At 41.9% G+C, this 12,581-nt stretch overlaps 1 protein-coding gene across 2 annotated transcripts in view; it reads left to right on the forward strand.

Annotated features, from left to right (window-relative positions):
- Wdr70 (WD repeat domain 70) overlaps positions 1-12,581 on the forward strand; it is a 212,197-nt gene that overhangs the window by 16,781 nt on the left and 182,835 nt on the right. The window contains exon 5 of one of the 2 annotated variants that reach the window (XM_075975932.1): positions 2,811-3,009. In XM_075975932.1, coding sequence (XP_075832047.1) covers positions 2,811-3,009 — 199 coding nt within the window. The remainder of the gene's footprint in view (positions 1-2,810; positions 3,010-12,581) is intronic. The other variant, XM_075975933.1, reaches the window with a different exon arrangement.

Below are 12,581 nucleotides of genomic sequence, written 5' to 3' on the forward strand. Positions count from 1 at the left end.
GTTTCTCCGTAGCTTTTTTTGTTCCTGTCCTGGAACTAGCTCTTGTAGACCAGCCTGGCCTCGAACTCACAGAGATCCGCCTGCCTCTGCCTCCTGAGTGCTGGGATTAAAGGCGTGCGCCACCACCGCCCGGCCCAGCTCTTGGTTTTTGACATAGGGTCTCAGGTTGGTCAGCTGGCCAGGAACTTCTGATCTTTCTGCCTCTTCTTCTGAGGACTGGTTTTATAGGCATGTGACATCATGTTTAGTGATAGACATGGTGGTAAATTGCTACTTACAATTTGAATTCACATCTGATCATCTTCTGTACTACTCCTGATTATGTACACATACACAATCTTATTTTTGTTTAGTTACTTTAGTTTATTTACTTACGTATTTATTTTTGAGGCACAGGCTTGCTTTGTAATCATAAATGTTCTGGAGCTCACAATAATACTCCTGCCTTCCTCTCTTGGAGTCTTAGCGTTGTAGATGTGTGCCTTCATGTTTGACCATTATTATATTACACACACACACACACACACACACACACACACACACACACACACACATATGTATATATATTTGTTGTTGTTTGAGACAAGGTCTCTCTAGGCTGGAACTCAACTATGTAGATCAGGCTGTTATTAAGATTACAGAGATCTGCTTGCTTCTGCCTTTTGAATGCTTGGATTAAATGCGTATGTCACTTGACTCAGCTTTTGTATCTTCTTAAATAACTACTAGATGATGATGATGATTATTTTGTCTTCAGTAGTGTGTTGGGAGTCAGTATTACATACCATGTGAATAGTTTCTGTGTGACTGGAGAGATAGCTCAGTGATTATGAGCACTGGCTGCTCTTCCAGAGGTCCTGAGTTCAAATCCCAGCAACCACATGGTGGCTCACAACCATCCATAATGAGATCTGGTGCCCACTTCTGCCCTGCAGGGAGACATACAGCCAGAATACTGAATACATAATAAGTAAATAAATAAATAAGGTCTACTTGCTTTAAAAAATAGTTTCTAAAAAATTTGGAATGTTATTAAAATTTAGATCCCATAGCTGCTAAAGATCAACATTTTAGTTTAATGTTCTCAGTGACAGGATAATTTTGTATTAAAAAGTCTGTGATTTCTGGAAAACTGGACTTTAGGGCAGTGTGTGTAACTAAGTATAAAGTTATCCAGCTATTATTTAGTATATATTGAGCATCCTCTGTGGGTAAACACTGTTAGGCAGTGGGTTATAGCAGTTAGCAGTCACAGCTCTGTTTTGGCTCTGTTCATATGGGGCAGAGCACTAAGGAAGTAGATAACAAAAGTGAACAACTGAATAGCTGATCAGCATTATGAAATGAAGATAAACAAAACAAGGTAGTTAGGTTAATGGTGATTGGTAGAAGGCGAGCTCTGAAGCCTTTGAGGGGGTGACAAACCATTTAACAAGGTCCTGGGAGAGTGACTCAACACAGCAAAGACCCCCATGGTGAACTCGCCTTACCCTGGGCAGTTAGACAGAAGGCCCCGGTGCTGCTATTGCAGATTACGTCTGTTTTGGAGAGTTGCTAGCTCTTTATGTAGGGATGACATGTATGTTAGACTATATTTCTTATAGTGCTAAACCTAGATGAAAACAAAAGTTCTACTTTTCTTTCAAGTAGCTATCGAGTGACTTCTGTCTATCAAACATTTAGCTGCCGAGTGAAAAGTAATGGGCAAAATAGAGACATCTACTTCCAAGGTACCCGAGGAAGAAGTCAGTGCGACTTCAGCCTTAGAAAGTTGAAAGATTTGTACAGGTAGGGTTGGCTGGCTCTTTGGGGGTGACATAGAAGTTTATTGGACTGGTGGCGGTGCATGCCTTTAATCCCAACACTCAGGAGGCAGAGGTAGGCGGATCTCTGTGAGTTCGAGGCCAGCCTGGTCTACAGAGCGAGTTCTAGGACAGGCTCCAAAGCTACAAAGAGAAACTCTGTCTCAAAAAACAAAAACCAAAACTAAACATAAAAGAAGTATATTGAATAGGTTTGTGGCCTTTAGAATGCCTGTAGATAATTGATAAAGACCTTAGTGAGATGAGAAACCGTTTCAGATATGTGAGATTAAAAAAAAAAGACTGGAAATTAGCATAAGGCTCAGAGCAAGTTATTTTTAGACTCTTAGAAGGCAGTATTTAGTGCTTTAACAATGTGAAACTCTTGGATTAGCGTTGGAAAATATTTTGTGTTTTAGTATTTGCGCTCCAAAGTTCTAGAATAATGTTAATTTCCTCAACATGGATGGCTCTATTTATCCTTTGGTTACAGCGAACAGATTAAATGCAGTTAATAGTTAAATGCATTGGTTATCTCAGTGGTTTTACTGGATTAATTTACTGTAGTTTTCTTTCAAATTCTGCTGTTCTCCTGTCTCTTTATGGGAGATAATGACTTAATCAAGCTCTAAAGGATAGTGCTTGGTGTTTGAAGGTTTTTTTCTTTTTCTTTTTTTATGCAAAGTCTTCTTTTGAAACCCTAGCTAGCCTGGAAATCTCCATGTAGAGTAGACTGGCCATAAACTCAGAAATCTATCTCAGCTTTTTGAGTTGTGCGATCAAAGGCATGAACGACCATGCCAGGCAAGATAAAGTAATTTTGGATACTACATTTATTCACTTAATGTTTGGACTTAATGAATTCACAAATATGAAAGTATTTGAAAGATGCATCCATTATAAGGAGAGGTAGGATTTCCTGAGAATCTAGCTGTCTCCAGAGATGCCCTGGAGAGGCAAAGGGTCTGCAGCAGCAGAGGCAAAGAGTGTCTGTTTCTGTGCTTTCAGGGACACAAGCAGCAGTGACAGTGAAGACAGTTGTGATTCATCTGATGATGAGTTAATTGGCCCTCCTTTACCCCCTAAAACGGTAGGAGAACCGGTTCATACTGTGGATGAAGATATCCTTGGCCCTTTACCTCCACCTCTTGGTGAAGAAGGAGAAGATGATGATGATGATGACTTAGAGGATGAAGGAGAAGAGGAAGTAAGTATTCAGAGGTTATATAAGAATTTGGAGGAGTTACTTCTTTAAAGTACTATAGAGAACAGTTTTCTGCTAAATTGTCAATCATGAGTGGAATAGCCCCCACATGGGGATTATAGAAATCAGATGAGGATAAGGAATATGGCTTAGCCAGTAAAGCTGACTGCTTCCAAGCCTGAGGACCTGAGTTCTATCCCCAGGACCACATGGTGGAAAGGACAGAACTGACTCTGAAAGTTTTCCATTGCCCTCTGACCTCTACATGCACAGAGACATACGACATACAAAGAAATAGATGTAATAAAATAGTTTTTGTTTTTTTTTTTAAATTTTCGAGACAGGGTTTCTTCGTAGCTTTTGGTTCCTGTCCTGGAACTAGCTCTTATAGATCAAGCTGGCCTCAAACTCCCAGAGATCCGCCTGCCTCTGCCTCCCAAGTGCTGGGATTAAAGGTGTGCGCCACAACCGCCCGGCTTCCTCAGTCTTTTATAACCCACTTTTGTTTCCAAGCTGCTGTCTGATCATTTCTCTACTACCCGTGTTTCACAAGCACCAGCTGCATTCCACATCACCTGTTTGCCTTGAAGTCTGTGCTGCTGTCAGCTTCTGCTCTTGTCTCTGAAACTCCTTGGAGATCAGTGACACTAGATATGCAAATCCAGTTTGTGGTGGTGTACACTTAGAATTTCAGCCTCAGGAAGCTTAGGCAAAAGGATCGCTTTGGGTTTGAAGCCAGCCTGGCTTACATAGGGCACGCCAGGTCAGCCAGGGCTACATCAACATAAACCAATGACAAAACCAACAGAATTAAAAGGGAAAAATGTTCAAAGCCACAGATCTCTCGCGTCTCATCCTGCACTACTGCATATGGAGCACCGTTGGCCTGTGCTGAAACTCCCTTTCTTTCTCTGAGCTCTTGGTTTGCTGCCTGTTTCTTGACTGTTTATTCAGGAGGTGTAATTATCAGAAACCTGCTATCAGTCAGGCACTTTCTAGTTATTGGGGACACACAGGGCATAAAACAGACAAACTCCAGTAGTATTTACATTTCTGGCACTACTTTGTATTTCTGTGCCCTAGTCTAGTCACGGGCATTTTCTGAGGACCTCTCCTTGCCTACCTTACCACTGGTCTTGGGTAATTTCTTGCATCCTTTTGCCCTTATAACTTTTCTGTTCACTCCCAGCAGCTAGTGAGTGGTGTTGTAGAGTGTAAGTTACAGTCTGACTACCCATGAAACTCTATGTTCGGTACTCTAAATTCAACACACCTGAGATCAAACACGATGTTGTTTCTCTCACTCCTGTAGACTCCTGTTTTAGCCTCTTAACTGAACTGTTTGCTGTGGGATCGTTTATCTCAGTGCCTTCTCAGGGCTGCAGGATTAAACACTCCATAAGTCTTGTCATAAACAGTGCTGCTCCTTGCCCAGGAGAGGAGAGCAAATTGGTACAGTGGCAGTATTTCATTCGAGGATCCCTGAAAAGAGTTTGTTTGTTGTTGCTCAGAATCTTTTTAAAGACTTATTTATTTTATGTGTATGAATATTTTGCCTGTATGCATATGTATGTGTGCCGCATGTATACCTGGTACCATGGATCCCCAGGAACTGGAGTTAGAGACAGTTGTGAGCTGCCATGTGGGTGCTGAGAATTGAAGCCAGGTCCTCTAGAGCAACAGGCAGTGCCTCTAACCACTGAGTCATTCTCTACTCCCCATGCTGCTCATAAGTTTCCAGAGCACTGTTACAGTATATAGGAGAGCGAATGACAAGACAAACTGGGACAACCCTGAACAGCAATGTAGAGTAACTCTGAGGCACTATTGCATAGTTGTGTATCTTACCTACTACTGATACAGTAGTGTAAGAAGGCAGAGACTGGGAAGAATGAAGAGAAAAACCATGGAAGATAAAAGTAATACAGGATATGGGAAACTGAGCTCTACCCTCAGTTTCTGAGGCAGCAGAGTAGGGGGTGGCACAACTTTTTTGCCATTATTGACTCCCTCCCTGATGGAGGAAGGTCATTGGTTAAATAAAAAGAAACTGCTTGGCTCTCATTGGTTAGGAGATAGGTGGGAGGAGTAAACAGAACAAAACGCTGGGAGGAAGAGGAAGTGAGCTCAGACCCGACAGCTCTCCTCTCGGGAGCAGACACCATGCTCCAGGCTCCTGGGCAGACACACGCGATGAAGCTCTGAACTAGAATCTTCCCGGTAAGACCGGTGCTCACAGATTGTTAGAGATGGGTTGATTGGGATATCAGAATTAGCCAGTAAGGGCTAGAGCTAAGGGCCAAGCAGTGATTAAAAGAATACAGTGTCTGTTTAATTATTTCGGGGCATAAGCTAGCCGAGCAGGCGGCTGGGGTGTTGGGGATGCAGCCCCGCCGCTTCATATTACTACACCTCTCCACTTAAAAAAAGGTTTGTTTAGGGGTGGGAGAGATACTTAGTGTTAGGAGCCCTTGCTGTTCTTCCAGAGGCCCTGGGTTTGATTTCCATCACGCCCATGTGTCTCACAACCATCTGTAGCTCCAGTTCCAGGGATTTAATGACCTCTCTGGCCTTCAATAGTCCCAACACTTGGGAGGTGGAGGCAGGAAGATCAGGAGTTTTAAATCCATTGAGTCCTAGGCCACATTGGACTATATAGTAAGACCCTGTCTGTAAAACAGAGAGCACGTGTGCACACACAGAGACTATACACAGACACACAGACACACACACACACACACACACACACACACGCTCAGAACAACAACAACAAAAACCAAACCCAATAAAAAACCAAAAAAAAAACCCCAAACAACAACAAAAAGATTCTGTATAGATACTCCATAAAATTAGGATTGAAATGCTCACTTTTATGTAGTGTTTGCTGTTCTAGACACTTCTGCTCATTAAACAAAGCCGATATGACCAATCCTACATTGACGTGAGATTATTAATCGATATTACTTTACCTTAAACCAAAGGACTGATTAAGCCATTTATATTCCTAATTTTAATTGAATATCATGTAGTTCACAGACTTAAAACTTCAGAGATTGTATTATAAAACAAGTGACCCCCAACCTTAGTAAAGCTAGCCTTGGGTGTGTTTGAATATAAGACTTTTCAGTGTCTAAAATAAGGACCTTTGACTGTGACTAGGTCTCTGCTTTGTTTTTTCTCCACAGAAATGAACTAGTTAGCCCAATTTATTTACCTGCTTACTTCTGTCTGGCCATTAGATGATCGGTTGCTCCTTGCCTTGGGCTGCCCATGGTATTTAGCATCACTATTCACATCCCATTCTTGGAAGCCTGTCTATGGCAAGCAGCCAGCCTATTCTACTAGTTAGTACATTGTTGACTTGGCTGCCAGGGGCAGAAAATGCTGAGCAAAGATAGAAATCTTTTTTTCTGTCTCACGAATCAGACATTAAATCAGTTTGCAGGGCCAGTATATCACAGATAATTGCTTTTTTTTCTTTTAAATTCTGCCATCATTACTTGAGCATCAAGATGGATGTTCAAGCTGTAGTCATGATTTTTGTAGATCTGTCGGCAGGAAGACAGAAGAGATAAAAAAAGGCTACTTATTTTGTACCCGACCTGTTCCATTTTAGAAATACAGCAATTACTTTTGGAAGTCAAGAATCTGGCTAAATTTAATGCTTCTCATACAAAGGATTTAATGCTTCTCATACGATAGTGGGCAAAGTTGCTATCCTCCAAACATATGTCTGTACTTAGTGTTTGATAATTGGTTGTCATAGTTGCAGAGCTTTGCTTTGGATTTTAAAATTTTAGCCATTGTTGACAGTTTTTCCATAATGTATACTCTCTGTATATGTCTGTATATGTAGTATACTTATTTGATGTTATTCATGGATTTTGAACATGAACTACTTTCTCCAAAGGAACAAAAGACAGTTTGTTAAAATGTATTCACAAAAACAATGGAGTTATTCAGTACTAAAAGTGAATGAAAAGGTGGGAGAGTTGGGGCTACAGCTGGTTGTCTGGAGTCTCTGTGTGTTTATGTGTGTGTGCACGCATGCATGCATGTATACACTAGTGTGGTCGTGAGTTTGAGACCAACTTGAGCAAAATAGTGGGACTCTTTTTAAACAAAGATACCAAAGATGGTGGCTTTTAATGCAGTCTTCAGACTCTTAGGATTTTGTTCTTATACCAGCATACATGGATTTAATTTGAATTCTGTTGTGTCTGTCTGGTTTGCTATTGGCCTATTTTCTTCAGAAATGAAGTGCAGTCTTTGCAGCTCATTGACTTAAGGGAGCACTCCATAAAACTAGCTAGCCTCAGCAAAGACCTTAGTTAAGCTTCACTAGATATGTGTCCATTTCATTTGCAAAATAATTGAAATGCTTCTTTGTGAGAAGAAGGCAGAGATTGCTTTGATTTGTTGTGTTTTACAGGAGAATTTCCAGGAAGAGGTCTCAGCAGGAAATGTGCATTTTAAATGCTTCCTTTAGGGAAAGTGATACCATAATGAAGCACGTCATAACAGTGAACAGCAGGACTTTTCCCTCAGCTCGCTTTGACTAACCTTCCTTCCTCAAAGTGTTTCTCTGTGTAACAGTCCTGGCTGTCCTGGAACTAGCTCTTGTAGACAGGCCAGCCTTGAACTCACAGAGATCCACCTGCCTCTGCCTCCTAAGTGCTGGGATTAAAAGCATGCAACACCACCACCTGGCTTTGAGTAACATTTTTAAAAAGAGGTTTTATGATGACCCCTTTGTTTCTACAACTAATAAGCAATTCAGTCCCCAATTTTTTATGGACATGTCTAAATCATACGTCAGAAAAGGCTAAAATAGGGGCTGGAGAGATAGCTCAGAGGTTAAGAGCATTGTCTGCTCTTCCAAAGGTCCTCAGTTCAATTCCCAGCAACCACATGGTGGCTCACAACCATCTGTAATGGGGTCTGGTGCTCTCTTCTGGCCTGCAGGCATACACGCAGACAGAATATTGTATACATAATAAACAAATAAATATATATAAAAAGAAAAGGCTAAAATAGAAGCCTTGAATGACAGGCGAATCTGACTTCATTCTTTTGCCTACTAAGTTTCTCCGACAAAGGAATCTACTGGTTTCCGGCTGATCCTAATTAAACCCTGAGTGCTCCTTTTCCATCCTCTGGTTTCTATTGATTAACATTCTAACTTGCTTTCGGGGATGTGCTGGCTAGTTTTCTGTCAGCTTGACAAAAAGCTAGAGTCATTGGAGATGAGGGAGGTTCAATTTAGAAAGGCCTTCATAAGATCTGACTGTAAGCAGGCCTCTGAAGCATTATCTTAATTAGTGACTGATGATGGAGGGCCCAGCCCACTGTGGGTGTTTTCTTGCCTGGACTGGTGGTCCTGAGTTCTATAAAAAAGCGGACTGAGCAAGCCATGGGAAGCAAACCAGTAAGCAACACCCCTCCATGGCTTCTGCATCAGCTCCTGCCTCCACGTTCCTGCCCTGTTTGCATTCCTGTCCTGACTTCCTTCAGTGATGGACTAAGATTTGGAAGTGTAAACCCTTTCCTCTCCAACTTGCTTTTGGTCATGGTGTTTCATCATAGCAATAGTAACTCTGACAAGGATAGAAATAGAAATGGGTACCACTGTTCCAAGTTCCTGCTTCCAAGTTTCTGCCCTTTTTGAGTTCCTGTCCTGACTTCCCTTTGGTGATGAACAGTAATATGGAGGTGTGAACCAAACGAATCTTTCCTTTTGGTTGGTGTGTGTTTAATCACAGCAGTAGTAACCCTAAGACAGGACCATTTCAGATGTGATCTTCTCCATACCGTCTTTCCTGATACCAGCCACACACATGCTGCTTCCCAGGCTTGGTGCAGTTTGCTGCCGCAAACTTGTTTCCCTTGTTAAATGGTTATTCGTGTGCTTACCTCCTCTCTCTCCCGATAGCAGTTATATGTAATGATCTCAAATGTAAGTATTCTGGTAAAGTTCAGTAGTTTTTAAAAACTCCCAGCGCCTCTAGCACAAGTGTTTTATGAATAGCAAGTATTGTATAGAGAAAGTATTTGTTGTGTGGAATTGAATGTATTTTGTTTTTACGTCGAAAATGTTAATTTTATGACATTCGAGCATTTTTATTTTAAATCACGCATCCAAATGGAAGTAGAGTTAGAGAATGGAAGAAAGACCATAGAAATGCAAGTAAACCTGGTCCTGTAGGAACCATGGCCTCTGCCTTTTCTAAATATACACAGTGTGCAGTGGCTATGATTGTGAGCACTGCCCTGAAGCGGAGTGGGGTGAAGTAAGTCATGGTCCTTGTGTCCTAGTACGGCAATTGTAAGATGAGTTTTTGATGGCTAGAGCCGAAAAGGAAAGTGCTGGAGCACAAGTCCGTACTGGTTAGGCCGCTATAAACTGTAATACCAACTGCGACTCCATTACATTCTCACTTTCTGTCTGCATCTTACCGGTAGTACTCACTGCCCTGGAACTTTAAAAAGCTCACGCCTCATCCACCTGTTTAATTTGATGTTCACCACTTTGAACCCTGGTGGTTGGCTTTCTATTATTTTGTGGTGGTGGAGATTGAACTCAGAGCTTCTGTGTGAACATGACCGCTCCGTGGTATGGGTAAGAGGAAGGTTTTTATTGTAGATGTGGTGGAGAGGACAAGCCAGAGGCGTCTGGAGGGCAGCATGAGCTTTGATATGCTGATAGGTAGCACAGGGAGCCACAGGTCCTCGGTCAGAAGTAAGGGAAAGGACTATTATCTATTATCTCCGTAGTTCAGGTTGAGCCCATTTCTGGGGTTTTGGAATGTCACTTGGAGATTGGTAACTGGAGTTTCCTTTGGACCTGACAGCTTTATTGGACATGTTGGGCAAGCGCTCTGCCCACTGAGTGACATCTCCAGCCCTTTTAATATACACATTTTACTTTAGTAATTAGCTGGCATTTGTATTTAGTGTTACTCTTTCAGCTAATCGATTTTAATAAGGAACTTGCTTTTTTACTAATTTTTTCATTCAGTTTTACTTACTGGAAGGTAGTAAATTTGTTCATTAAAGTAGAATCTGAGGATTTATTTTTACTTTTATTGGAACTGAATAAACAGCAGTTTAGATGAGAAACGTTAAGGAGTTGAAAAACCGTTTTTTGTTTTTTTTTAAATTCCTGTTTGGACATAATTCTGTTTTTTATAAGGTGAAAGTTATCACGAGCAATTAAATGGCGACTTTGGAATGATTGAAGTTTTTCATTGTCCTATTTTCATTGCTATCCTGTTTCACATTACTACAGAAAACTGCAAGTTGGAATTTTATGACTGTAACTAAAGGCTAAATGTAACAGTGATGGTTTAGCTGTGAACACCTGTTTTCCATGAACTTTGTCTGACTCCCTGGCTGGCACGTTCTGTGCTAGAGTCCAAGTTTGGGCCACCGTGTTTCTCTGTCTTCTGGTCTGCAGTCTTTCATTGCCTTGGCCTTGGTCCTGGCCAGCCACCTGTATCAGTCAGTCTCCTTCCTTCACGAAGCACAGGGAAAGGACGGAGAATGAAAGTGGGGAGCGTTCTCGCTGAGTTTTGATGGGGTGAGCAGAGGAACAGTGTAGGGGTCACCGTGTGTAATATAAAAGTGCTGACCCTTGGCACTGCTGTCCCCTTTAAAACAAAGAGAGTTTTATTTACTTGTGTGCGTGTGTGCATGCAAATGTGTGTGGAAGTCAGAGGACAGTGTCCTGGGGCTTGGTGGCAGATGTCTTTACCTCCTGATCCATCTGGCCAGCCCTGTTTCCACGGTCTGTATTTGATCAATTTAATTTGAAGCTGACTTTGAAGAGCTGTTTTATTTTTAAAACAACGTGAGGAGGCGTAATGACTTTTAACTCAAAAGGGAATTAATAGTAAAACAAACAGACCTGCAGAGTTCTGTCAGCAGAGGATGCTAGAAGCTTTCTTCCTGAGTCCTCAGCTCTCCACTGTGCTCACATGAGAAGGCCGCAGTCTCTGAAACGGGCACTAGGAGGAGCTAGAGACATTTTGGCAAGAATCCATTTCCATTTCCAACTGTCGCCTGTTTATGGTGGAAGGGGAAAGGATTTTTTTTTTTTTTAAAGCCAGATCTGGCTGTGAAAGGTTTGGTCTTGAACTTGTGAGTCTCCTGCCTCTGCCTCCCAAGTGCTAGGATTATGGGTATCCTGAGGTCTGTGATAAGTAACACTGCCTACAGATTGGCACAAGTGAGTTGTAGATTGGGATAAATGCTGGAACAATTGCTTTTAATTAAAACACATAGTTTTAAATTCCATCTTTAATCTTTTTAGTTAACAGATTCCTATAAAGGATAAGGATTGCTAGCAGGAATTCTACATGTAGGTACTTTATAACTTATGATTTTATTTGTAGAGACTTATGATTTTATTTGTAGAGTCAAATAATGCTTATTCTTCTGATCCAATCTTGCCACGAGCCTACTCTAAATACTTTAGTTCATTCCTATCATTTGATAGTAATCCAGGTTCCTTGAGGTCTTCCTTGATTTGATTTTCACAGAGATTTAACATTTTATCCCTTTTGACTTCCTGTCTTGTTCGTGTATCTAGCTGCACTCTCCTTTCTGCCCTTGGCCTGCACATGGCCTGATGCCCAAAGCCTTTGCTGCCCCTTTGTCTTACTTGGATCTTTGTTTATATTATAGTCTCTTGCTACTTTCTATCTAAGTAGTTCCTCCAGCCCGTTGCTCTTCTCACTACTTTATGTCTACTTTCCAGCACAGCTGTTATCTGACATCCTTGACTGCTGATTTCTTGTCTCTCTCCTACCCAGAATGAACATTCTGTGAGGGCATTCACATTGTCTCTGTACTGCTGTACTTGGCTGTAAAGGTACCTGGCATCAAGTAGTCCCACCTTGCAACCTGCTATGTGAACGGACAATGATAGTGGGGACACTTTCTTTCCTTTCTCTTTCCCTTCCCCTCTTCCTTCTGTTTTAAATGCTTGTGTGTGTGGTGTCTGGTATATGCCCTGTGTGTATGCACAGGCCGGAGGAGGAGATCGTGTGCCTTCCACCTTATTCCCTTGAGACTGTTTCTCATGGAGTCTGGGGCTCAGCTGACAGGCAGCTGCCCCCAGCAGTCCTTTTGTCGCTGGCTCTCATAGTGCCGGCTCCTTCTCTTACAGCACGAAGAGCTGCCCTGAGCATCTTGTCTGCCTTACCAGTTCTTCCACTGTGCGCTTCATCTTCTGTACTCAGAAAACCTCCTCATCTCCCCTTCCTGCAGCGTGCCTAATACTTTCTCTGGACCTTTCCCACCACCACCATCTTCTGTAAAGTTATAGACTCCTTTCTCATCATCTTTTATTCTTGTTTTCTCCTCTTCTAGCTCTTCTCTCTTACCACATATACCTCGTCTCTTGGGGGTCGTCTGTTTCATTTTACCTTAAAACTTTCTTTTGCATTATGGGGGGTCAGGGTCTCAGAATGTAGCTACAGTTGGCATTAAATTTGTGTTCCTCCTGCCTCAGCCTCCCAAATGTTGGTATTGCAGGTTATACTACCATTTCCAGTGAGGGTGGTGATGGCAGT

The sequence above is a fragment of the Microtus pennsylvanicus genome, chromosome 6 (assembly GCF_037038515.1).
Source record: "Microtus pennsylvanicus isolate mMicPen1 chromosome 6, mMicPen1.hap1, whole genome shotgun sequence".
Classification (NCBI taxonomy): Eukaryota; Metazoa; Chordata; class Mammalia; order Rodentia; family Cricetidae; genus Microtus; species Microtus pennsylvanicus.